This window comes from Chamaea fasciata, unplaced genomic scaffold (genome assembly GCF_029207755.1).
Source record: "Chamaea fasciata isolate MVZ Bird 193981 ecotype frontalis unplaced genomic scaffold, bChaFas1.0.hap1 SCAF_7, whole genome shotgun sequence".
Classification (NCBI taxonomy): domain Eukaryota; kingdom Metazoa; phylum Chordata; class Aves; order Passeriformes; family Sylviidae; genus Chamaea; species Chamaea fasciata.
The window spans coordinates 47,920,869-47,947,178 of record NW_027094092.1 but is presented as its reverse complement, the minus strand read 5'-3'; the positions used below and the strand labels follow the sequence as shown (position 1 = coordinate 47,947,178).

Here is a 26,310-nt window from a genome sequence, read left to right as displayed (position 1 = left end):
AGACATCTTCATCTCACTTTTAAACATAACTGATTGAGAAAAGTAACAGAAGAGCTACCTAATAGGTAAGATAAGATTTATATGAAGCATTTAAAGGAAAGATTATCATATTTTATATATATATATAATGCAATTTTATATAGTTATCAATGATTCTCTAGACATGATGTTTTAAATGGTTGTAGACCTTAATCAACTTCTAATCGATTTTTCTCTTGCTCTAATGCCTTCAGAAGAAAAAGGCATTTGCACAAGAAGCTTCTTTCTTTGATATTGATATTACTAAAAGTAAATATTTCTTAAAATGGAAATAATGTTCACTTTGCTCTAACACACATTTACTAATGAACTGTCTGCTCTACAGATAAAGGGAGTTGCCTAAAATTAGCAATAAGCTTCACTCAGGTCTAAAAGTACAAGTCTATAATGTACATAAATTCTACTTTATTGTTCCCAGAACTGTTTTTCCTAGTTCTAGAGGACATGCTCTATTTCTAACTAATAAAGATGAATGATACAGCTGCTATAATGTTAACTTTAAATGTTTGCAACCTCAGATTTGCAGTGATTATTTAGTGGAACTGCAAGGTTCATATTCCCCTGTTCATTACAGCCAAATCAGCAGCAGTTGTCTATGTGTTTGCCTGAGGATTCAGGAATCTTTTTTTGAGTGTTGAAGAGCTTGGGATAAACCTGTAAATAAGAGCTTCTGCATTTGTCCTGCCCTTTCCATCCAAAACCTATTTGTGTTGGGAAGGCAGAGCCCTCTGGAAGGCAGCTCAGCACTTTGCCCAGTCAGTCCGTTCACGTCTCCTAGGGAAGCTGGTGACCTCTTGAGCCAAGTACTGTCCCAGACCTCTCAGAGAGAGACAGATGCAACAGTGACGTCTGCCAAATGCAACACTGCCAGATGTTGTGCAGGAATTGCACCCTGCCTAGAAAAGATGAGGAAGAGCTTACACTCTGCAATGCCTGGTGAGCAGTTAGGCCTGACGCTCTTCTAGAGGGAGGGACTGCTGCTGCAGAAAATCCTTTCCCTGTGTTTGAACATGATCAAAAGCAAAATTTTACAATCGCTGCCTCTTGGCTAGAGCTGACTCTGCAGTGTCCAAGGATGCTTCTTCAAAGGGATGATTCCCAGAGGAAAGAACCTTCTTCTCTGCCAGGTCAGGTGCAGCATTGCAGCAGGAAAAGAACCTCTGTGCTTGTGTTACTTCCCACAGAAGTGGGTCACTACAGAGGCAAAATGCTCAGCAGTTACTGCAATAGCTCTGAACTGCACTGCTTCAGCCTGCCAGTGGACAGGGAGTATCCCAGCACTCCAGAAGTCACATGCACCACTTGACAAGCAAGGCAGGAGCTGAAGTCAAGTAATCCCCTTCCCTACTCCAGTGCTGAAAATCCAGACACTGGGAATCTCATTAAAAATAAAGAAAGGGTTAATGGGAAAGAAAAATAAAGAAAAAAACATTCACAACATATTTGGTGCATATTTTGCTCTGTTCTCTGTCTGCCATGCACTCAAGAGCAGGCATAACATTCATCGAATTCACTGCCTCCCGATTAAGTCATGACAGCCCATCTGTGTTGCAGCAAGTACAGAACGTGACCTATTATTTCAAAAGAAAATAACGCAGCACCTGACTGCCAAAAGCACCTCGTGACTTGGCACCCAAATGCCTCAGTACTCACATCAACATACCTTTTCAGGACTAACTCCCACAGCCTGAATCAGCCAACTGTGAAATTCAGCTGAACTCTGAATAAATTGGATACAACCAGCTTTCCCATATGCCAAATCACAAATTATACAATGACCGTTAATTTGCTGTTACAGATCCTTAACTAAAAAGGAGTAGTTAACAATCGTCATGTGATTCTAGACTGTTGAATCTCTTACTACTTTAATGATGGGCCATATAATCCATCTTTTAATCTCATTTATCCCTTTGTCCACTGCTATACAAAAGGAATCTGTGGAGGTTTGGTGGTCTTGAACATCCTGTTTAATTTACTAATGGGAAAATACATCTCCAAAGATTGTGGCCATTCAAAATTTTTCTGTAAGGTGCAATTCAACACTGCTGTATGGGAGAGAATTCATAAATTGCTTTAATGGAAAGATGGATGATAATCATATTTGCACTTTATGCTTGCAAAGTGCATTTCATTTGCAAATTTACACAATTTTTGATGCTAAGATTTGTCTGAGGTGTCCAGTAAGATCTTCCTAGTCTTCTCTGAACATTTTGTTGGCCAGGTTTAGAGCATATACCCTGAAGATGCAGAAAGAAAATATGACCTTTTGCATTGTGAATGGAAGAACAAACTAAAAAGTCATTTTGTTGCCTTTCTTTTTTTCTAGAGGAAAAAAACCTCTAAAGAGCTCATTATTGGATGTCAACATGAAAACAGGAATCTCCATACTTCTCTTAATTGAAATATGTTTTGAATTCACCAAGGCTGATATCAAACCTAAATCTCCAAAGGAGGAAAAAGAGAGTAATTTCTTCAAAAGAAGCAACATCAGTATTTCCAAAGAGTGGTATCATCACAAAAATATCTCTAAGCCTTTTGAAGACCAAGGTCTTGAAGATTTCACTCTTCACAACTTCACTGAAAAGACTGCAAATTTTGGATTTAACCTCTACAGAAAAATTGCAATGACACATGATAATAATGTAATCATCTCTCCCCTTTCTGTGTCAGCTCTCATGAGTGTCTATATGATGGCAGCCGAAGGAGAAACATATAGACAAATTGTAAAAGGTCTAAACCTCCATGCTGTGAAGGACAGAGTGGATCACCAACATTTACCAGCTTTGTTTAAACAACTGAAAGGTAACATCACAATGAATGAAGAATTTCTCCTCGTGCAAGGTATTTTTTCTTTTATTCAAAAGGACTTCAGACTCAAGGAGTCCTTCCTGAATTTATCTAAGCAGTACTTTGATATGGAATTCCTGAAAGTGGACTTTGAAAACTTAACACAGGCAAAACTTTTTATCAATCAAAACATTAACAAAACAACCAAAGGAAAAGTCCCAGGGCTTTTTGAAGAGCTGGACCGCCATAATAAACTGGTGCTTGTGGACTATATTGTCTTTAAAGGTAATTGTTGTTTTTATTTTGCAGAATAATTATTTATTAGAAGAATCAAGACTCTGACTTAAGCTACATTAGGGGGAGTTTAAATTAATTTAGATGTCCTGTTTTCTCTATGAATCTATCTAAGTTTACTTTTTTCTATTAAGTTTATTTCATAGAAAATTATTTTTCATGATAGGGAACCACAATTCTTCTATGCTGTCTTCCATACAATAGAGTCTCAAAGAGAACAAAAAGCCCTGTATCAAACTATATCAGTCCATCTCCAAATTATACCCATATATGACAGGACAGAATGTTTTATTTTCATTCACCCATTAAAATGAAAGAGTCTTAATCACAACAGTCTTAAATGCTGGATACTGGGCATAAAATCATGGACTGATTTAACATAGTACACAAAATCATTGAAACAAAAATTATTTTGTCTATTTCCATCAAGAATCATCTGCCCCAAAGGAACTCAAGTACCCCATTATATTATCTTACAGGGGGAGGGAAAAAAATACCAGTGATGGGCAGAAACCATTCCATGGAGAGGTCAGTGAATCCCCATCCACAATATTGGATAATTAAATTAAATACAGGATACTGAACAGTTGGTAAAGAATTTCAGAGAAGGTTACATGTTAGGAAAGGCCATATGCTCACTAGGCATTTATAAAACAAAGAGAACATAAATTCTGAACTTGAGTGGTAACTGACCAACCTTAGAAAAATATTTCCCTTTTTTCTGTGCAAATGAAGCAGTTTATTTTGTGGATTACTTTGGTTTTTTGCTGTAAAAAAAAATTATATACAAGAAACATTAAATATACTGAAATTGTCATCCACTTATCCCAGACATAATTGACAGCCACTTCAACTAGATACAGAAAATATCCTATATTTTTTAAAACTTTTTAGAACATTTTTCTGAACAAATCTAAACACACATAATTATTTAATTTCTTTCTTTCCTCAGGCAAGTGGGTCTATCCATTTAATTCCAAATTCACAGAAATGGAGACTTTCCACATAAACAAATACAGAAGTGTACAGGTACCCATGATGTTCAAGTCAGATAAAATTAATTCAACTTTTGATGAGAATTTAAGATGCACTGTGATAAAGATTCCTTACAAAGGGAATGCCCACATGCTGATTGTTATTCCAGAAAAAGAGGGAGACTACATTTCAATTGAAGACCATTTGACTACAGAGCTTGTGGAATCCTGGCTTGGAAACATGAAAACCAGGTATTGCTTTGATAACCATGGGGCCCTAACGTCTTTGATGTCTACTGCAGCAAAGCAACAAAGCACAGCAAAGTTTAGCTGGTCTTCCTAAGCCTTTTCCCATGGTAGCATCTCTGTGGCAAGAGGTATCTAGAGAGTCTTGACAGAGTTTGAAAGTTTTGACTCCAAGGGGACAAAACTTAAGCTCTTCTCAGTAAAAAATGTCTCTGTGAGGGCATGAGTCTTTCTATATTCCTCCTTAGGTTGTCTCTCTCCTTAAATTTAGTACTGCCGAGCAAAATCCACAATAATTCTAGACATTTATTAAACATTTCTTACCAGGGGAAACCCAGAGGAATTGATAAATTTGAATATAAAAATGTAAACCCAAATGATTCCTGTGAAATGTAGTTCCAGAAATGACAATTCTGTTCACCAGTCAATAAATTAGTGTTTCACCCTTGTATCAGGACACTGTAACTGCTGGTGGAAGTATTTATTCAGAGGAGGAAATTATTTCTAGCATCACTGGCAGTCAACAGGTTAGAAATTATTTTCTGCCAACCTAAATTCCAGCAGACACTCTTCAGTTTTTGTCCCTTCTTTTTCTGTGTAAAGCTTAATTCCCGAGTAGTGTGCGTTTCAGCAGTCAAGTGACCTAATGTTTGCATTGAATTTTTTTTTTTTAACAGAAAAGTGGATATTTCATTTCCAAAGTTTAAACTAGAGCAAAAATACAAAATGAAGAAACTGCTTCAAGGTCTTGGGATTAAAAAGCTCTTCACACATTCAGCAGATCTTAGTCATCTGACAGATCACGAATATGTAGCAGTTTCACAGGTAAGCCTACTAAATTTGCTGTTTGGATTATAATAGTATATAAATGGCCAAGCCAAGACCGTCATACAAATTTATAGGGACACTAATAGCAAAGTATTAATGCTATCATCTGCCAGGTATATGCAATCTACACATCTTAATCAGGACAGATCCCACTTCAAGTCAGAGGTGTGTAGAGGTAAGGGGCAGTGACATCTCATAGGGGCTCAACACCTCCCAAAGCTAACCCATCACAGGAGAAAAGTTCTGCCACAAGAAGAATATGGCTGGCAGGGAATGAGCACAATTTCACAGAAACTGTGAACAAGAAAGACATTGTAAATGACAGTCAAATGGCAAAAGCCAGGGCAAGGAAGCAAATTCAAGGAAAGAACTCCTCATACACAGTTCAGAGACAGGTATACTCAAAAAAAAAAAAAAAAGAACCTTAGAAAGTTTAAATAATAAAATCTCAAAAAGGTAACAGTGAGGAAGAAAATTCAAAGCACTCCTGCTTTTCCTTCTGCATAACATGGAAGAGAAAAAATAGAATCTCACAGCAAAGGATTGGCACAATATAGTTGGACTCCAACCCATGCAGATGTTCCACTTTGTATGCTGAAACTTTTAAAGAACATTTAAACAGGTAAAGGGAAGGGCAGTGAACGGGCAAGAAGACAGGAACACAGCCCCATGGAAAAAGAAGAGCAGGAAGAGATATTTTTTACCACTGTTTAAGGGAAAGCATAGATGTATTTCAGGAGACTGATAAAAAACAGAGGCAGAATGAGAAGCAAAAGAGAATGGAAGACAGAGGACTTGTCAATCACATCAATATCAAGAAGGAGTAGGCCTATGTGACCAGAGATGTCTTATGAAAAAGAAACAGCTAGTCTATAAAAAAGACAATTTGCTGATAATAGGAAATTAAAAGGCATGGTCAAAGAAAGGAGATGAAAGACACAATACACAGAGATACTTGTGCCTACAAGAATGGAGTGTGTGGGAACAAGATAAAAACCAATTAATTCTAAATAAAAATTCATACATTTCAGTAAAAGTAAAAAAAATTCTGAAACAAGACGAATTTATAAACAAGATCCAAATAAAATTAATCTGGCACAGGATTTAAAAGCATAGCTTTATAAACTTATGTAAAGAAATTGTAGCATGCCTGTGGCTGTGGAGGGTTGTATGGTGCTGACAGTCCAGGACAGGAACTCCAGGAGAGGCTTCCCGGAATCACAGAATGGTTAAGGTTGGAAGAGACCTCTGGAGGTCACCTGGTCCAACTGCTCTGCTCAAGAAGGGTCACTTAGAGCAAGTTGCTGAGGTCCATGTCCAGACAGTTTTTGAATATCTCCAAAGAGGAAGAATCCACAGTATCTCTGGGCAACATGTGCCAGTGCTCAGTCACCCTCACATGAAAAAGCCTTCCCTGATCTTCAGAGGGAACCTTCTGTGTTTCAGTTGGTGCCCGCTCCTCTAGTCCTGTCACTGGGCACTACTGATGAGCCTGGCTCCACCTTCTTTGCACCCTACCTTTGGATATTTGTACTCTGTGGGAAAGAATCCTTCTGGTGCTGCTCTTACAAGTCTCCCTACACCAAATCCTTGTAGAAGCCTTTGTGATTAGCCAGTTAACAGGGTGGTATAATTAACACTTCAATACAAGTTTAAAAAACTCTCATGCTTGACGTACAGGTTTTCAAAATTGCAATCGCTTAACAAAACCTTTCTAAGAAGATATAACATCCAAAGAATAAATATTTAATGGATAAAATTGCAGTGATTTTCAGTTTGGTATGAACTATTTCACTGTTGGGAAATATAATGGCAATCTGCAGCATTTTTCTCCCTTCCTCTTGATCATGTAACTTTCATGCTGATTCTCAGCAGTTAACTCTATTGTGTAATAAAAAAATCACACTTCAACAGGAGCTGCTAACTGATATTAGAAGCAATATGTGCATCAGCTACAAAGTGTCAGAGGAGCATCCTGTCCCTGTGAATTGTGAAGAGAAGTATATTTTTTAAGGATATGTAGCAGAAAGCTCAACACTGGTGAAGTCCTTCAACTGTTTTCACATAAGTATTTCCTAGAATTAGGAGTTTAGGAGCTGGAAATCTACTAGATGACCAGGCAGTTCACCAACACAGCAGAAGCATTCAGAGGTATAAGCAGGCTGAAAGTACAAAATGGAAAAGATGAAAAAATGAAAAATATTCTGTCAGACTGCAATTTCAGTGGGAAAGGAAAATCTTCAAACCGGTGTAGGACTGTATTTCATTGCTCTATATATTTAGTCTGTGCTACCAAATGTACAAATTTGAAATATATAGGAGAAAAAGCAAAGATTAGTGCATTTCCCTAAGCTCTCCCAAAATCAGCTGTGAATGACATATCCAGCCAGTCAGTGTTTGTGACTGGTGAAAACATACTTCCTACAACTGAGAAGCTCCTTTGCACAGTTAGGTGTCAAAGAGGAGCACTCTACCCAAATGCAATGCTTGCTTTGTGCAAAACCCCCAATCTCTAAGTGAGGTCTGTGCTCAGAAATGTGGAAAAGTGCAATGACTCCTGAACTAGCATCCACACTGTGAGCACTGTGGGCATCGTGGCTGTGCTGACTCCTCTGCTGCTGAAGCAGACAGCACAAGGATCTACCAGCCTATCACAGGTAGATTGCACTGAACTGCTCATTTTAATCCTTAACAGAAGCCTACTTCAACTGAATGCCTTCACCTGGAAAAATAGTCTTCGTGTTAGTATGTTCTTCTGTCACACATTTATTTCTACCTTGCACTTCAGGTTGTCCAAAAGGCAGTTATTGAAGTGGATGAAGAAGGAACTGAAGCTGCAGCAGCAAGTGGGTCAGAAATAACTGCATTCACAGTGCCTCCTGTCATCAAAGTGGACCGACCATTCCTTTTCATGATTTTTGAAGAAACTTTTAAAACATTATTGTTCATCGGCAGGGTGGTTGATCCAACAGAAATGTGAATAGAGGTAATAGTTTCTACTCTTTGGTATGTAAGAGGCTTTATTTTGGTTAATTTATTTTACAATAAAAAAGACATGGAAATATGAAATGTGAAAACATGTTTTGTGTCTCCAGCTAGCACTAGGTCATCCTAGCAATATTTTATTAATGCCACCTAACAAGCTAACTTCATTAAGGCTCAAAGCAACAAAAACGTGACTTATATAATCTACCTTTGGTAACAGAAAACCCAACAACCACAGAAGTGAAATTTCAAAAATTAATATTTTAGTGATAAATCTGAATAAAAAGCACCAGACATTCACATGCCAAAATATCCAGGAAGCTCATTCCCACACACTGCAGACTGCTCAATGTTATCTTCTCTTGCAGTGACTGAAGAACTCAGTGACCTCAATGTTAGCAGAATTTTGCTGGTTATAAAAACACAAGCAGTATCAAGCCCTAAAAGAGAATTTATGATCTTTGTCTAGAGATCTTTATTTTATTATTGTAGAAAATAAGTCTATCATGAAGTCTACATTGTCAGTGTGACCTCTTTCAAAACATTTATGCAGACTATCAAATCACCTCATTTTCTCAGAGTACATGATGTGCCTTAAAAACATTCTTTGAATTAAAAACAAAATAGTTCTGAAAAATAACTTAGGTATTCTGATTTTGGAAAATCTGGGCTGTACTATTTCATAGCACAAATCTTGCTCTCTCCTAAATCCAGAATTTCTACCTGTAATATCATCTAGATACCAGGGTGAACTATGTAACCGGACCCTAAAACTGAACTAAGGCAGACTTCGGTAGGAAAAATCATACCTCCATTAAAGTGGAATAAATTTACTTACAGAGTTGATCCTAAAATCCAAAAGGCGTTGCCAAGACGTTTCAGAAAAATACTTCCATGACCTAAACACAATTTCCTTTATTCAAGTAGAGCAGTGCTTCTGACAGAATGACCAGATCTTAACATTTAATAGATTTTAATTAGCAGAGTCCTGTGTATAAAGTACGAAACAATGCAAAAAGCTGCTTCCAGGTTTATGCACTTACAGATCTCAGTGTTATTCTGCTTGCTCATACAGTCTTCACAAAATAATTGCCCAAAAAGGAGCAGAAGACTTTTCAAAATCATTTGGCAAAGAACTTCACAGGTCTCTATCAGTAAACATCCATACATACCTCTGCTGGAGGAGATACATAAATACATTATAGGATAAAGCTGGTAAAACTCCAAAAATCACCTCATTTACCATTTGGTGTCTGCCCACAGCAGCCCAGACACTGATGTAAACCTTTCACAAAAGGACTTAGGAGGCAGGCTCTGCTATCTGACAAGACTATGAGGGTGCATCTAACCTAACTCTGGACTGCATTACAAATGTACTCAGAAAGAGAATCCCTCCTTCCTGCCACTGGTCTATATGAAAACCGACAAATTCCACTGCACAGCTGACCTTCAGCTGTTATTCCATTGGTGCTGTTTAACAGAACTAACCCTGAAGTAAGTTGTCCCTAAAAAGACTGGTTGGATGGAGGTCTGCAGTTCAAAGGACTGATGAAAACACGCACAAAACACCAGCGGTATTGCACAAAGAAAATGTCCAGTCCAAAATATGTCTAAACAGAGCATTTAAAGATTACATTGAAGGAATTTTGGGTTATTGAGTAGAGGAACAAAGGACAGACTGTTTACAGAACTCATTATATGCTTATTAAGGGGATAACGGGCTTCAAATTTTTGAACTGACTGGTTGTTCTGCATTGCTCTAGTAAAGGCATCAAAAGGGCAAACATGGTTTTGAGTCCTGTTGTACAGCTGGCTACTGATGATCTGAGTTTGGTCCCTAAGAACAAACTGAGCAGTCTCCTGTGGCCCACAGGTGAGCAGCTGTAGCTGGCACTTGAGTCAGCTGTGCCTGGGGAACTGGGAGTATCTGTTTACATTAATGAACAAAAGCAGAACCCAGGAGGAGCCTGGTTCATCTGTACACCTATATCAATACTGAATGTTAAACATCATAAAACTTGAAGAATTTTTTAAAGAAATTTGTGATTTACAAGATCCTATGCCAGGCTGCAGAACCGACTAAAAAATTAAGTATTTCCAGAGAACCCAAACAATGCCTGTGATTTAAGACAGAGAATACAGCTAAATCCAACTGTGATGTAGGAAGTTTAAGAATTCAGACAGTGCTTAATCTAAAGAAACTCTTTGTACTTCACACAGACAGCATACATCCAGCATTATTACTATGTTAAATAAATACCCTCCATAGGTAAGTGTTTTTATTTATTTTAATTATAAAAGATGCCCTGAGAATTTTTTTTTCAAGAACATGCATGTACAGCATTGTCCTAGGTTTTATTTTGAGTAAATCATCATTCATGTTTTTACATTATAAAAAGTAACCACACATACATATGCATACACAGATCAGATTATCTTTATCATACACCAGTAAATTTTAAAAACCATATATTTCTGATATCAATATATTTATGCTGCCTCCATTTTGAAAGAGAAGCTGACAATAGCTTCATAATCTCTCTCTCAAGTATTGGCATAAATAGAACTTTTCAAAATATGATTGCATGTTTTTCCACGTAAATTTTGATAGCATTAATACAAACAAATGCAGATGACATCACTGAACCATGACAGCTTGCAATAGCAGCTGACTAAAAACCAGATTCATTATTATGAATTATTAAAGTGAAAATACAATTTGAAATACTAAAATTAAAACAATTATTTATACAACAAAACTTATGAAATAAAACTTTTTTTTTACATCATGTGGAGACATTTGCTTTTAGATAGCTTTGAAACTTACACAGAATTTTTATGAACTTAGTACTTGTAAAAACATTAATTCCAAATTCACAGCACAATGCTTCAAAAGTCTATGGTTTTTTATAGACTGATCAACGGTTCTGGACTTTGGTCTTAAACTAGGTTTTCAGATTCTTTAAAATGTGGGATTACTTTTTCATATTCGTAACAATTCCTTCTATTTCTTGCTTAAAATATGGGAGCTAAGAGTTGCTAACATTGTAAATAAGCCAATTAAATAATGGGTATGTGCATTCTAAATCCAAGACTTCAAACTACAAAGGCATAACTGAAGAAAACAAAATCTTCTCCTTAGCTGCAGCAGTTAAGAGCACATAGCTGAAGTTATATTTCATACCATTTCACTACGATGTTAGAATTCTGAAACCATTACAGTGTTTATCAGAACATATTTTACAGCTTGGAATTTTATTTAGAAGATTTATTTTAAATTTTTAACATTGCAGGATGCATTTTATTCAGTGCACGCATTAGAGAGTCCCATCTGCTGCTCCCACCTTGTCCCATCAGAACGTTGCTTCCTCCAGTCTCTGGTTCCCTCATTTTTCTGTCAGATGATCTAGGAATTTGATTTTCTGTTTTTTCTTTCATGCAAAAGAAGAAACACACATAACATGTTGTTACTATATTATTAAATTACATAACATATTAAACTGCCATTGTGCACAACATTTTTAACGTAACTCTTAGCTGCTGTACTTTAAAAATTACACACTGTTCTATTGCACCCACTGAAAAAGCCAAATTGACATATTCTGAGGGGATTCTTCTCAAAAAAGGGTGAAGTTCTCCTTTAAGTTGTCTACAGAAGGTCTTGTAGAGATCTGTCTGAGTGAGCTGGTTAAGGTGGTGCAAGCAGTCTAGTCACAGCTACAAAAAGTGCCAAAACTCTGGCACATTACACTGTGATTTCTAGGTGTTCTGTTAACCAAAGGTCATTTGGGCAATTTCTGGATTTTTCATACCTTAATTTTTTAATCTTTAGATGTATTGTTTTTCAGTTTCAAAGAGTTGTAGTTGTGTCGATTAACAACTATTTGTATCAGTTAGAAATATTTCATAGAATGAGGCGTAACTTTTAGAACTCTTGGAAATACTAATTTGCATCAATGTTTTACAGTATCATTTACAAATAACATAACATATTGTTCTGTTTAACTGCATACATTATATGATAATATATCCGTATGAGGATACCTACTAGCCTTATCATAGAAATGGGATGCAAAACACATGCCAGTCCCACTGGAACTCGGAACTTCCAGCATCTTAAATGTCATGATGAAAACATGACTGAAAGCTGTAAGTAACCAACTCTAAGTGTAGCAGATCAGTGGCAGAACTATTTCATACTGTGCTTCACTTTCTAAGCAATTATATGACTGAATGAAAGACATTATTTTAAGATACTTATCTGAAACATTTAACAGGTACATCATCGTCACGAACCAAACTGGATGTCCTATAGGTCAGTTGTGAACATCTTATAAAATACTGGTATTTATTTAGATTTATTATTGCATAAAAATTAACTTTCTGATTTGTTATTAGAAAATTCTAATTTATTATTGAAAGTTAATTTTTATGCAACAATAAATCCACTCGCTCTTTTTACAAGATGGAAAACCTTTCCTTGAAGAAAGTTTTGATTCAAATTGAAATAAAATCAGCCAATATTTGTATGTCTATAGGCAAGATGCAAAATACTTAAACACTATCTATGAAGTGAATTTATTCATTGATGAATCTAAAAAGATTCTAAATAGTTTTAAACAATTGCATGTTGAATATTTGCAGTCATATTACAGCAATATAAACTCAAGCAAAACATCTTATTCTCATAAAGCTTTATCTCATAAAGCTGAAAACATTCAAAAAATATAATAAAGCTACATAGCATAATGATACAAGATTGGACTGCTTGACAGAACACAGTGTTCATGATTTATGTCAATGTCTGCACTAGGATGATTCATGATCTAACTGGCAACTCTTCAACAGGAAGTCAGAAAAACTTATGTGCTCTGCATATTAAGTAAGATCTCTTGTGGGACAAAATACTCAACCAGCGCTCCTTCTGATTCTTTCATACTCCATGAGGTACTGAAAGCATCTCTTTTGTGATTCCCCCATGAAGTTACAGGGGCTGCTTTAGCATAATTCTGGCATTTTCTATGGCCTAAATATTACTTAAGACCTAGCAACTGACACCTACACTAAAACAATACTTCCCTGACACCTGCTTGTGAGCACTGGATCACAATTTATTATTTTCTTTTCTTGCACCTACGTTACTTTCAAAAAGAGATAAAACGTTAATTGGCACACCCTTATGAATTAGTTCAAACTTAATGCTTGAATGCATGAGTGTGGTAAGAAAAGACTTCCACATATTTACTTAGAGAAAGAAACATATTAGAAGTTATCTTATTCAAGCTGCAGAGCCAACAAACTAAAAGTTACGTCTTGCCAGAACTGAGATGGTCAGTGCAAATTTTAACCAGCACATACATAAATCTGCATGATGATACAGTCTAAAAAAATACCCAATTATTATCTTCTCACCTTAGCGAGTTTTCTGCCTCAGTCACTCCACCAAAGGTGATGCTCATTGATGAGCATCTATTCAATTGTACTTTGCACTGTACAATTGTCAAATTCTTCTCTCAGAGTGATTTCTGTCAGTTGCTTATTTATATGGATATCAATTTTTTCTGTCATTCAACTTAGAAAATAATGCTTCCTTGAAACTGATATTTTTGTTGTTTCGTTGTTTGTTTTTTTAAAATTTAAGTGTGCATATATTTAGCACCAGGCCTGACTTCCCAAGTAGAAGAAAGATAAAAAGTACAGCTAAACATATATGTGATTGAATGCATTTACCACCAAACATTCCTGTATCTGTATCTCTTAATATCTCATTATAGAGCTGCTTCATTTTCTTATAAGTATTGGGTCAGTTTACAAAAGAGAAGTTGAATCTACAGCACAGCAGACGTTAGACCACCTTGAGAGATGTCTTTTCCCATAAGAACACAGAACACTAAAACTCTTACTCTGAACTAAATGTAGGACATACTAACTTCCTCTTCTTTCCCCAAAAATGTTTCTTCTTCCCCTGGTATATTCTCTTTAGCTCCTGACCCAATGCAGTTCAGGGACTTTCTGAACCAGACAAAGCACCCAGACCATTGTGTTTGATCAGATACCTACTTTCAAATACTCTGTTCTTAAGGTATTCGTTTGGGAATGGTACATAGAGACTTGAAGCTGTGTTTCTTACATTCCACTCTCCTGCCTGAAGACAAAAGTGCAAACTGCTCTGTGTGAGCCTTTTCCCGTCCCTCTGTATTTAAACAAAAGATATCCATTTTATTTTAAATGAAAGACAGAAAAACCCTTGAAATTTGGAAACATTTTATGTGATATAAAATATATGTCTATCTAACCTTTGCCCCACACTGCTTTGTGAATATTAATTCAATAATTTTCCCCAAATCCTTGTGGGACAGCAAGTAATTGGAATTTCTACAGATTGCTAAAAATATTTACAACATTTGAACTAATTTTCTGGTTTTAAAGCAAGGAAAAGAGGCATACAGTGATTAGGGTGAAAGAAAATAAGGTTTTGAGCACACCTAATTTTTGAAACTATGTAGCACTCCATGACATTTTATGTTCTCAAGATAAATGCCCCATTTACTTTACAGATAGCTGAAAATGTCAGCATGTCTACTAATCTAACTGCTGACTTTGAAATGGTGCACTTTGAAATAAATGACCCCCTAATGATCACCTATAAAAAGTCTGAAGAACTGTGGGTAGTACCAAGAGAAGCCATTAGACTTCCCTGGGAAAGAGGGACAGAGGGCAAAGTGATTTGGCACCTTAAAGTACTATTCCTGTGAAACCACTAACTCAAACAATCAGACCATCTGCATTCACAGTGTACCTTCCAACCTTCTCTACAAAATAAAAGAAGTTTTAAAAACTATGCAAGCTTGAGTTCATTCTAGAAAACAATTTATATTGTGTAGTGAAGATCGTAGAATTCCAGCAGAAAAAAAATCAGGTACACAAGGAACTATATGAATACTGTCCTGAGAAATTCCTTTTTTCTTCAGCTTTTGAGTGCTTTATTTTACAATTCAGTAATTTTATTAACTTAAAATCCTGAGTAAAGGTAGGGAGATGTTTTGGTTTGCTTTTTAAAGGAAACTGAAAATACAGAAGTGGAAAAATATGTTCATACAGACATTTAACAGACCATCACTACTGTTATCTCTTTATAGCTGGCAAACTGGTATGTTTTCTCTTTCCTATCTTACCTTCCAGTTGCAGTTTCTGTGACACTGAAGTCTACCTCCCCACACTCCCTTTCCTGCTGTGGCTGGCCCCTTCCCTTTTTCCATTCTGCCTTGGCTAAGAATGCAAATCACTGCTAGCAAAGAAAAGTCTCAGTTTGAGCCCACAAAATTACAGCTAGTCCAATGACAGTAATTTAGTTATAGTGTAAAAGGAATCTGCAGGGGATTTGCTGCTAGAGTCTAGAGAGATTTGGGTGAGTATATGCCACAGTGATTTTCTATGATTTGCAATTTTAGCACAGGAGCAAAAAATACATCTTTAATTTTGCTCTTGCAAAATGCTGAACAGCATAGGCTGATGTTTAAAGGAAAGCAGCCTGAGGGAGATGCCTGGCAATGAATTTTTGGGTTTTTTAAATGGCTACAGTAAGGCAAAGAAAGCAGCATTACTAACAAGTACCAGTACCAGTTCATCATAAGTCTCAAGATTCATCACAGAATTGTTATATAATGATACATAAACATATATAAGTCCACAAAAAGAGGGAAAATGAAAAACTAAGTAGTCTAAAAATACTTCTACTTCTCCAACTACAGGCAGCTAAATCACTGTGACTGTAGTTATTACATATCAAAGGTACTAATCTTCACTTTGTCCCATTCCACCCTCTCAATTATGTACCAGCTGAATATGCAAATATATGCAGGAGAAACAATGTGAAAGACTAATTAGAAGGTAATGCCATCTTAGAAACACTCATAATTGCATACATCACATTTCTACCCTGCTATTTTAGTATTTCAAGATCTGTGTGAAGTATAATAAATACAAGCCTAATTTTACATGGGTCTTTTGAGTTCCCTTTGAAAATGTTACTCCTAGGCTCAGTTTAACATCTTGTCAACAGCTTACATGCTCATCTTTCGGGACTGACTCTCCTTATTTCCATTGTTCTTTTGGTCAGCTGAGTTGAATAAGTTGCGAGAACAACTAGAAGGGAAGGCAGCATTCCCACTATTCCCAGCAGAATGAGTCCGGAATGAATCATCTGAAAAACAGAGGTGCAGCTCAGACAAAGAATTTTGGTTGAAAAGAGCACACAGAAAGTAAAACAGAATGAGCTGTTTTTCCTGTGGCAGTAGTGGCACATTTCCTGTGGCACTAATCCAAAATTTTAATGGAATGGTTTCTACTTAACATTTCTTCAAGTACTTTTATGAAAAAGTCTTATTCAATAACTGGAATACACATTTTCAAAGAAAATATTAATACATTTAATGTATATGAAGAGTATGATTTCTTGGGCCCATCTTTAGCTGCTTAAAATTTAGCTATTTATTGTAATTTAATTGCCTAGTGCTTATTGGTGAATGGGAAGACAGGTTTCTCTAGGAAGCCATTCATCTCAATCTTATCTTTAATCATCCAAACTCTTTAAAATTTAATGGACAGAACTGCAAACAGTAGTTTCTCTCTCTTAATTCAGTAGAAGTTTTACATAATATTCATTCCCCTCAAAACCAAACCTTTTAATGATACCTGGAATTTCAACCAGGACATGACAAACTATTTTATTTTTACTATTTTTAAACATAAATTAAAACAAATGTGTAGAAAAAAAAAAGAATTTGAAAAACACACTTACTAGACTAGAACTTAAATCTCCAAATGTATTGGATATCTATTATTCTGCTTTCTTTAGGAGAATGACAGAGTGTTGCCTGTCTAATCAGGCCCTTATCTTCAACACCCACATGAAAAAACTGAAGTAAAATACATTACAATAACCTACTTACCACTAAAGGATAACATATAACTCTTTCCCATTCCTGGTACTGAAGATGTATATCCTGTAGCAGAACTTTTACTTAAAAAAAAAACAAACAAAACAAAACCAAGTTGGTTATTTCCAAAAGTGTTCCTCTCAATTGTATCACCCTGCTGCTTAATAGTATTGGAGGTTATTTCTGAGTTTATATGAAAAAATAAATGAGAAAGTTATGCTGAAATATCTTTAAGGAATGTACAAAATTAGATTTACCAATTCATACTGAAAATTATTTTAATATATGATAAAAGGTGACATATTAACTAAAAAGGAATTCATAACTTTTCTAGGCTTCAGCATGCCTTAGATGGTATTTCTTCCCTCAATTAAACAGAAAACTGAAAATATAAGTCACAATTCAGTGAGCACATCACTACTTTCAGAGGTCCATGAGCATTAATTTCATAAGAGCTGTCTATTAGCAAACATTTGCCTATGAGGTAAGCAATGAAGATTATAAAGATACTTAGGACACTTGTCTATGTTGCTGTATTTTGGATGTAGTACTTGAGTACTGAAAGATTGGCTTCGAACCAGCTTGGATTTTTTTTCTTCTTTGCCTAAAATTATAAAGAACATTTTTAATATGAATATTGCATTTCCTCAGTAATCAAGAACACTTTTATTTTTCTGTCAACCTATGGTAAATGAAGGAAGGAGATGATTTAAAATACTTCAATTAAAAAAAAATAAACTTTAGGTCATTATTTATATACTACAGAGGAAAACAAAACTAAAAACCATAGAAAATACATTCAGTTCTAGGAGAAGAATCTTTTCCTCTGTGCAGTAGGTGAAACTTGGGTCCACAGATGTCAACAGCAGTTTTGCTGGGATTTAACCTGATGATGTGAGATCAAAGTGTTCCAGGTGAGTTTTTGAACTGTTCTTACCTGCTGATGTACCAGAAGAGCTTCCAGAAATAGAGAGATTGATGCTTTTCGCTAACACTGATGATGTTTTACTGTCTCTGCCTACAAAAAACAAAACAAAAACAAAAACAAACATCCAGTATAATCCCTTCCCTCTTAAAACTTAAATTTATATAAAAGAGAGGACATAACATATCACAGTCCCAGAGCAAAAAGTAATAATAGCTAATCCAGTGCTACTAAGACTTCAGAAATACCACAGAAAAGTACTTACACTATATCCCAAAGTGAAAAATAACAGAGAACTAAAACTGTAATGTATTTTAATAATAAAGCCAAAATAAAACATATATATTATTATATATTATATATAATATGAGGCAATTTTTCAGAAAGTACTTCAGAAATATACAAAAATGACTTTTGTTTCCAATTTCTAAATCTCTATTTATTGTATAAAGTGTTTCTTTCCTGCTCCTTTCTCTACTAACTTTGTAAAAGAGTAAAGCATGCATAAACATGTACACAAATAAACAAACTTACGCTTCTTTTCAAACATTTTATCATTAATATTTGTAGATCTTCCTTCATTTTTCTGCTTCTCTTTTTCTAACTGTTCCTAAAAGAATAAATAATTTTTTTAGATATTATTCAGGTAAAAGTAAATGAACTGTGTTTCCAAATAACAGTTCATTTCTACTCTCTCCTGCTAATGGTACATCTCCTGATGAATATCCAGAGAACCAATTAAGTAGTACAGAAAGAAATCAGGGTACAAGGTATTTTTAAATATCTCATTTAAAAACCACAATCTGAAGAAAGCTCAGAGTTGAAATTCACATCTACAACTTATAATTAAAATTGTGCCTGGCCTTTGGTTTTTCTTATATTCTGAAAAAATACAGACATTGGCAGCTGGCAATGTAAAAGTTTTCTGTAACACAGACACTCTGAAAATAGAACAAGCAACACCTTTATTTCATACAATTCAATGGAAATGTTTTTCTTAATTTTTAAGGCATGTCACATATATTTAAACCGTATAAAGATCAAAAATTAACATCTTCAGTTGATAAATCTTTATGAAAAAATCAACTATGTAAAACTGTTCAGGTTCATGGAATTTATTTTCACTTCTGCAATACTACCCAGCCTGAAAGTATATTCCATTTGGTGAATAAATATCACTCATAAAAAACTATACAATATTAGCTTATTTTCTATACTATTTTCATAATAAAAATTGTTATGTGAACCATAATGGCTCTAATCTATTTTTTTCATGTAGTTCTAATTACTACCCAATCAAGAAAAGAAAGAGGTAACTATTTCAGGTCACGGTTGCTGGAAAATAGTTTCTACAGTCAGCTACTAAAATTAAGGAAACTTATTAACATATTCAATATTAAAATCTTTTAGCATTCAGATACATTTAAGTGGGTTGAATGGCTCTTCATCTGTTTGGGACTGCAACACGTCACAATTCACTGTGCCCATCTCAGGTTCCCCAAAACATGCCTCTCACAGGCAATGCTTAATGAGGCCTTTGTGATACAGAAAGGTTGCACATATCAGTGGCCTGTATCATAAAAATTCAGATGCTTTTCTATAGTATAGCTGTAGAAACAGGGTAAAATTTGATGTCATCATACAATACACAGTAACAGAGAGCACACTGGAGGGTACTTACAGTAGAAAAGCATTAACTGTATCTACCTGAAGACTGCTAGAGCTAGGTTCAAGATTTTGAGTGTGTGTATGCAGGTCCTGAGAACAAAGCTGAAATGGGAACTGTAGACAATGGGAAGTGGCAGGAAGTCTGTGGGTCAGGTATATTTGTTCATACTGACCTGCAACAATACCTAGTGACATCAAAGTGGACCACAAATCTAGGAAACAATGATATTTTTGGGACACTCTTGAATCTCTTCTGGTTCACTACAAAGAAGTTCATTTACTACAAGTCAGAGGAACCATGTTAACAGTTTTAGGATCTTCTGAACCCTATCAGCTGCTCAGTTTCTCCCACCTCAGGCTGGAGGGGAGGCAGCAGACAGGAGGACTGCAGTGGTCTTTTCTGGGCTTTGTGGAGATTGTGGTGAAGATATAAACTGTGTGCTGAAGTGCCTAGTGCACCTTTTGCTTTTCTCTTTTTCCTGGATAATAGGAAAACCTGTAACTCAGAGCATTCTTTGGCTTCATTGGAACAAAAGTTATGAGGTTAATTTCTTTGCCTAAGGAAGCTGTGTGTGAATTCTGAGGTTTCATTGATCAGTTTATAATGTTATACATGGTATTTCTCAAGAAACTCAAGTTTGCCTTTCTAATTGATACAGCAAAATTAAGGTAGTAAAGAAAAAAAGTTACATGTTACTTTGAAGGATTTAACCCTATTATGAAGTGTAAAATGAAGCCACACACAGATTATGAACCTGTCTCTCCAAAATATTCATTTCCCCTAACTTAAAATTATTGCCTCATTAATATGTAGCTACAAACTATTTAAAAATAATGACAGTGTACTGATAAAATATACCATTTCCAAAAGGAGATGTTCTTGTCTCTCTTTTTCTTGATCCAATAAATCATTTTCATAAAATCTTTTCCAAAACTTCAAAATAAAATCAATAAAAGTAAAAAATCACTAAATGAAAATGGAAACTAAGAGTAGTTGATAAGTATTAAAGTTAGTAAGTACTTACAGCATCTACAGAGATCTCCATTCTGTCCAGTTCTAACACTGTCTACAAAAAAGATTAAACCATTATTTATTATTACTCAATGGCATGCCACACTTTGAGGTAGAAATTGTCTTTTCTTCCTAAATATTTGAAGCCTATGCTTTTATTTTTGTGGTACAAACACAGTTTAGAAGTGTCAAAGGGTATTCTCAGAGTCCTGCTGAGACTCACAATGAACAGATTCAAAGAATATCTATATGGAAATCAAAATACACTCAAGGAAGCACCATAGCAAGAATAACTATAGCACAGCCTTAGGAACCAGGACTGAAAAAAGTAACTCATGAATTCGTGTGTAACTCAGAAGGTTCCACATAGGTGTTCACCCAGTCTCTCTCCTGCAGACTGGCCCTGTAAGGAAGCCACCTATTTAAGCTATTTCACTTCATGGTTTCTAAATTTGAGACTAAGCATGGGCATTCCTTAAAGATGTAATTTTTTGAATATTCACATTAAAAACATATTTGTAACATTTTAAAATCCTGCAAATGCTTTGTCTGTATACTGTAAAATATCTGGACTAACAAGATATCTCTGTCTCACAGACCTGATGAGTTTTACTAGAATCAACATTCAATCTTTCTCTAGTCATTTGCTATTTTTTCAAAAACGATCATTGAGCCAAAATCCTGAATTTGAATCACTACAAAATAACTGCAATATAAGTAACCAAGGAAACATCAACACTCCTAAATTTCATGGAATGTACTCTACTACATCATCTTTTAACTGAACAAAATTACATAATAGACAATAGAATTTTTAATCTCCTGTTCTTACATTAAGAAAATCAACAAAAAGCATAAATTTACTCCTCTTAACTTTCAGTGATAAACCCACGATTAAATGCTGCTTAAAAAGAAAAATACTTACTCTTTTCACAATGGTCAGGACATCTTTGTCTTTCTCTTGACACAGAAGTTTCCTTATACATAATTCCAACTGCTGAAGTAGATGTTTATCAGTGGGAATCTTCAGAGTAGATTTGACTTTTGGCAACAAACAGCATAGCTTCATTCTACAAAAAAAAACCCCAAACAAACAACCATAATATTCACTTTTTTGATGCATATGTTAAATATATATTACAAATTCTCAATGTATTGTATGCTAGCATTTGACACAAAATAATTAAGTTAGGTGTCTTATTTTTCAGAAGTGATTGCTGCTTATGTATCCAGATATACTGTTTTCAAAAAGTGTCTACAGATCATGAATAAAGTCCATAAACATATTTGGTTTTTCTGAGGTTTTCTGGGGGTGTTTGTTTGTTTGTTATTGGTGGTTTTTGTTTGTTTTTGTTTTTTTGGGTTTTTTTTGGTTTTTTTTAATCTAGAAAATGAAGGAGATCTCCAGATTTTCCAAGTGATTTGCAAACTTGACTTTATGAGTACCTAAATATCCTGGAAATCTGGTCCATTGGTACAAAGGAGCCCAAGTCTCACCAGAAATCATGTTACTGCAAATCCATACAACTGCAAGGATGAAAATGTATCAGACAGACTAAAAAGAAGAAAAGAAAGCCCTTCTTTCCCCTTCCTTCTCTTCCTCTTTATGTCTGGAGGCTGCCCCTGCTTGTGCGGTTCAGCAAGGTCAAGTGATAGGTCCTGCACTGGGGTCACAATGGCCCCACACAGTGCAAAAGGCTAGGGGCAGAGTGGCTGGAAAGCTGCCTGGTGGAAAAGGACCTGGGGGTGCTGATGACAGCAGCTGAACATGAGCTAGCAGTGCCCAGATGGCCAAGAAGGCAAATGGCATCCTGGCCTGTGTCAGCAATAGTGCAGCCAGCAGGACCAGGGCAGGGATTGTGCCCCTGTACTCAGCACTGGTGAGGTCACAACTCCAAATCCTGTGTTCAGTTCTGGGCTCCTCATGACAAGAAAGACATTGAGGGGCTGGAACACGTCCAGAGAAGGGCAATGGAGCTGGGGAAGGGCCTGGAGTACAAGTCTGATGAGGAATGACTGAAGGAGCTGGGAGCGTGTAGCCTGGAGGAAAGGAGACTAGGGGGAGACCTTATCGCTCTCTACAACCACCTGGAAAGATGGATTGTTGGGTTGGTCTCTTCCCCCAAATAACAAGCAATAGGACAAGAGGAAATGGTCTGAAGTTTCTCCAGCGGGACTTAGATTCTCTTAGATTACTCTCCTTCTTCTTCTTCTTCTTTTCTTTAACAAAATGTTTGTGAAGCACTGAAACAAGCTGCCCAGGGCAGTGGTGGAGTCACTACCACTGGAGGTATTTAACAGATGTGTAAATGTGGTGCTCAGGGACATTGTTTAATGGTTGACTTAGCAGTCTTAGGCTGATGGTTGGATTTGATGATCTTAAATGTCTTTTCAAACCTAAACAATTTTGTGGTTCATTCTCTTGATTCTGAGATATTGTTTTTAAACTGTTTATACAAAAAATGTGTTCACTGCTTTTTATTTCATTAACACTAAAATACTTTGCAGATTAAATTAAAAATGTTTCATGGAACTGAGGAAATAAAAATTCCATCATGTGATCAGACATGTAATAGCATGTAATAGTGACTAGTTTTAATCTATAGAAATAGATTAAAAGAAACACCAAGAACAATAAATGGTGATATTCTCTCAGAGACAACTGGGTTTGGACCAGAGACAATCCTTTCCCAGACATGGTTACTCTGATTATAAACATTCAAAACAAATTTCTCATATGAATTCATCTTACCATTTTTATACCTTCAAAATATTTTAATCACAAATTAGTTACAATTTCCCATATACCAAGAGTTACACCACACTGTAGAAATTCAGAATAGTATCTCCCTGTCTGTTTTAAAACCATCATCTAACATCATCTAGCCTGTAAACTTCACTCTACTGGAGACAGTGCATTTCTTTTGTACAAAAGCAATACAGAAAAGAATTAAGACAAAATGAATTTTAGTGTCAGTTAAGGGATTGCAAGTTAGTTCAAGTTTCCATTAAATTGTAATATTGTATCAATACAGCTTTTAATTAAAAAAATTGTTAAGAGGAATAAGCTATTTCAGATTATATCCAAATTTGGCTTATTGTTTTAATATAATCCTCTTAATTTAATGACATGATACATGAATGTTAGTCATCATACAAAATGATTTAATTTTTAGAATCCTGCTGAGTTGAAATGTGGTAGTTATACTAAACACAGTGTCGATTTAAACAGTTTCACTGAGTAATAAACAGTATGTGGCAAAGCTTACTGAGTGCACACATGTATGTGGAAATAAGGCTTACATAAATCTCTATGCAGCATTAATATTAGATGTTCAGATATGTTAATGATGACAACATGAATGACACAGAAACAAGATTAAAAGCATAAAATCACACAAAATATGTGACAAAAAAAAGATCTGCTTTCTTAGCAGTAATAACTGCTTGGTTCCTATGTGTTTAGAAAATGAAGAAAAAACAGTTACTACAAAAATAATGGGAAAAACACTGTATAAAAATTATTAACAGATCAAATTCTCTAATATTATTGTATTGTTTTTCAATTTTCCTTAATAATGAAGTAGATACCCTTTTCCATAATGCAAAACCTGTTTGAAGTTGTTTAGTTCAGACCACTGAAAGAATTGCTTGAGTGTTTTACTTTCCATATAATGACAATGAAATGGATGGGAATTAATGGAGATTGAAGTTGTGTTCTCTCTCTACACCCATGATACATGATATTACTTTCTTCCCATCTGTTGCTGGCTCTCCTCTGCCTTATTGTTCCTTTCACTCCCAAACCCTGGTGCTTTTGATCAGTCTCTCAAACACTCAGAACTGCCTTGCTTCTGGCATTTTCTAGCACCATTCCCATACCTCTCTGCATCTTTAATACTGGTCATTCTGAAGGTTCTTTATGTTTTTACTCACATCCCATTATTTAAGCAAAACACGAAACTTCTTACAGTATTTCTTAATATATTATTTAAAGCTTTTTTTCCAGTACATTGCTACATATTCTTCATACCTGACATTTGCCACTGGGTCATGTGTAAGTTCAAGCACAGGTAAAAAGAAGTATTTACAGAAAAATGATTTTGAAAACAGTTCTATAATGAATTCACAAGTATCTAAAAACCGAAGTCTGTTCCAGTAACTTTTTCCTTGGCCCAGTTCTGAAAAATAAAGATTTGCAGATATTATCTGTCAAGTTTTCAATGTCAGATAGAAAACATTTCACAGGTTGACCTTTGACTTAAAGATGATAATCACAGGAATCAAAAGATAACTTCTCAGCCTATCTCAATTCTTTCTTCATACTAAAAAAATAATTCTGTCAGTGGGCACTTGAAAAAGCAAGAGAGCAAGTGAACTAGCTATTGTGTTAAACACAGTCCTGTATGCCTCTCCAACCGTGTCACAGGAGTATCAAAATTACTGTGTAAACATTAAGGAATGTTAATGGGAACTGTTAAAACGTCTGAGGTATCTTTAAAACACATAGCATACACCAAAATATCAACTTTAGGTGAGTGATTAATAAATTAATTTCTGAGATTTATTCAGCACTGCTTTCGTTGAATCCTCCAGAGAACTTTACTTCTACAGAGGAACTCTGCTTTTTATATTGCTGCAACCACAGCTTAATAATTTTGCCTAAAAGAAGTAGGGTTGGAGGGGTCTTGGCATATTATCAGTTTCTGCTTTGCCTCTTTCCCAATCCCTTTATATAAGCTCCAGATACATTACTCACACATGCACAGTACATTTTGCTGGTGATAATATGAGCAACTGAATGTCTTCCAAGCGTAGTCCCTCCAATGATGGAAGGAAATTACACTGAATAAATGTAACTGTAAGAAGATCTTCAGTCAAAATTAACTGTAATTTCTCAGTAATTGAGGAAAGACCGTCTTACGTTCGATGAGTTTCTGAATAACTTCATGTCTCTGTTCTTGCTTGCGATTGTAGCGCAAATAAACGCAGAGAGTCCGAGCAGCTGCCTTTTGGACTGGCAGGACATTCTTGAAATAAATAAAGGGAACACAATTAAACATATCTGGAAAGGTATGACTAAAAACATATATAAAATTAGGAAAAAAATAGCTTAAAAAGTAACCTAACTTTATAAATTTTGAAGTAAATGTCATAATGTAAGGGAGAATTAGGAAGTTTAGCCAATTCATGAGACACCTGCTTCTTTATTCCTTCTGCTCAACTTGTTGATTCAACTACTTAATAAGCACCTTAAAATATTTCATGTTTGCAAGGCACCTTTTGTATTGCAGGTGTTAAAAATAAAACTTACAGCATCTTCTTACAACAGTTTTATTCTTCAGTTAACTCGGTAAAATTTCAGACTAGTAGCTCTACATGACAATTTATTTTAGAAATGCAGAGTTCTTTCATAAAGAACAAACACAATGTAATGTATGGAATCAGGAAAAGAAGACATATTTCAGAGGAAGAAGTTTTGATTGAACTAGCAACAAACTGATGATGAGCACAAGGAAAGGAAGAAGTCTTGGTCAGAAGGAAAACTGTTAATCCAAATTTTGCTCCACAAATAGGGGCAAGTTTTCAGCTAAAATTCTCATGGAAAAATGC

At 35.4% G+C, this 26,310-nt stretch overlaps 2 protein-coding genes across 3 annotated transcripts in view; one reads left to right on the top strand and one right to left on the bottom strand.

Moving 5' to 3' along the window:
* On the top strand, positions 1-8,231 carry SERPINA10 (serpin family A member 10). Its single transcript, XM_066188722.1, has 5 exons — positions 1-65; positions 2,366-3,111; positions 4,073-4,346; positions 5,018-5,165; positions 7,957-8,231. The coding sequence occupies exons 2-5, from the start codon at positions 2,406-2,408 to the stop codon at positions 8,146-8,148; spliced, it is 1,320 nt and encodes a 439-aa protein (XP_066044819.1). The 5' UTR covers positions 1-65; positions 2,366-2,405; the 3' UTR covers positions 8,149-8,231.
* Positions 8,232-11,466: 3,235 nt separating this feature from the next.
* The window catches only part of PPP4R4 (protein phosphatase 4 regulatory subunit 4), a 61,143-nt gene continuing 46,299 nt past the window's right edge, over positions 11,467-26,310 (bottom strand). The window contains exons 15-25 of one of the 2 annotated variants that reach the window (XM_066188721.1): positions 25,622-25,727; positions 24,731-24,878; positions 21,623-21,767; positions 20,711-20,752; positions 20,545-20,619; positions 18,552-18,627; positions 18,030-18,110; positions 17,603-17,696; positions 17,105-17,175; positions 16,221-16,356; positions 11,467-11,584 (exon numbers count right to left, since the gene is read on the bottom strand). In XM_066188721.1, the coding sequence (XP_066044818.1) occupies positions 11,560-11,584; positions 16,221-16,356; positions 17,105-17,175; positions 17,603-17,696; positions 18,030-18,110; positions 18,552-18,627; positions 20,545-20,619; positions 20,711-20,752; positions 21,623-21,767; positions 24,731-24,878; positions 25,622-25,727 (999 nt within the window). In that variant the 3' untranslated portion in view covers positions 11,467-11,559. The remainder of the gene's footprint in view (positions 11,585-16,220; positions 16,357-17,104; positions 17,176-17,602; positions 17,697-18,029; positions 18,111-18,551; positions 18,628-20,544; positions 20,620-20,710; positions 20,753-21,622; positions 21,768-24,730; positions 24,879-25,621; positions 25,728-26,310) is intronic. The other variant, XM_066188720.1, reaches the window with a different exon arrangement.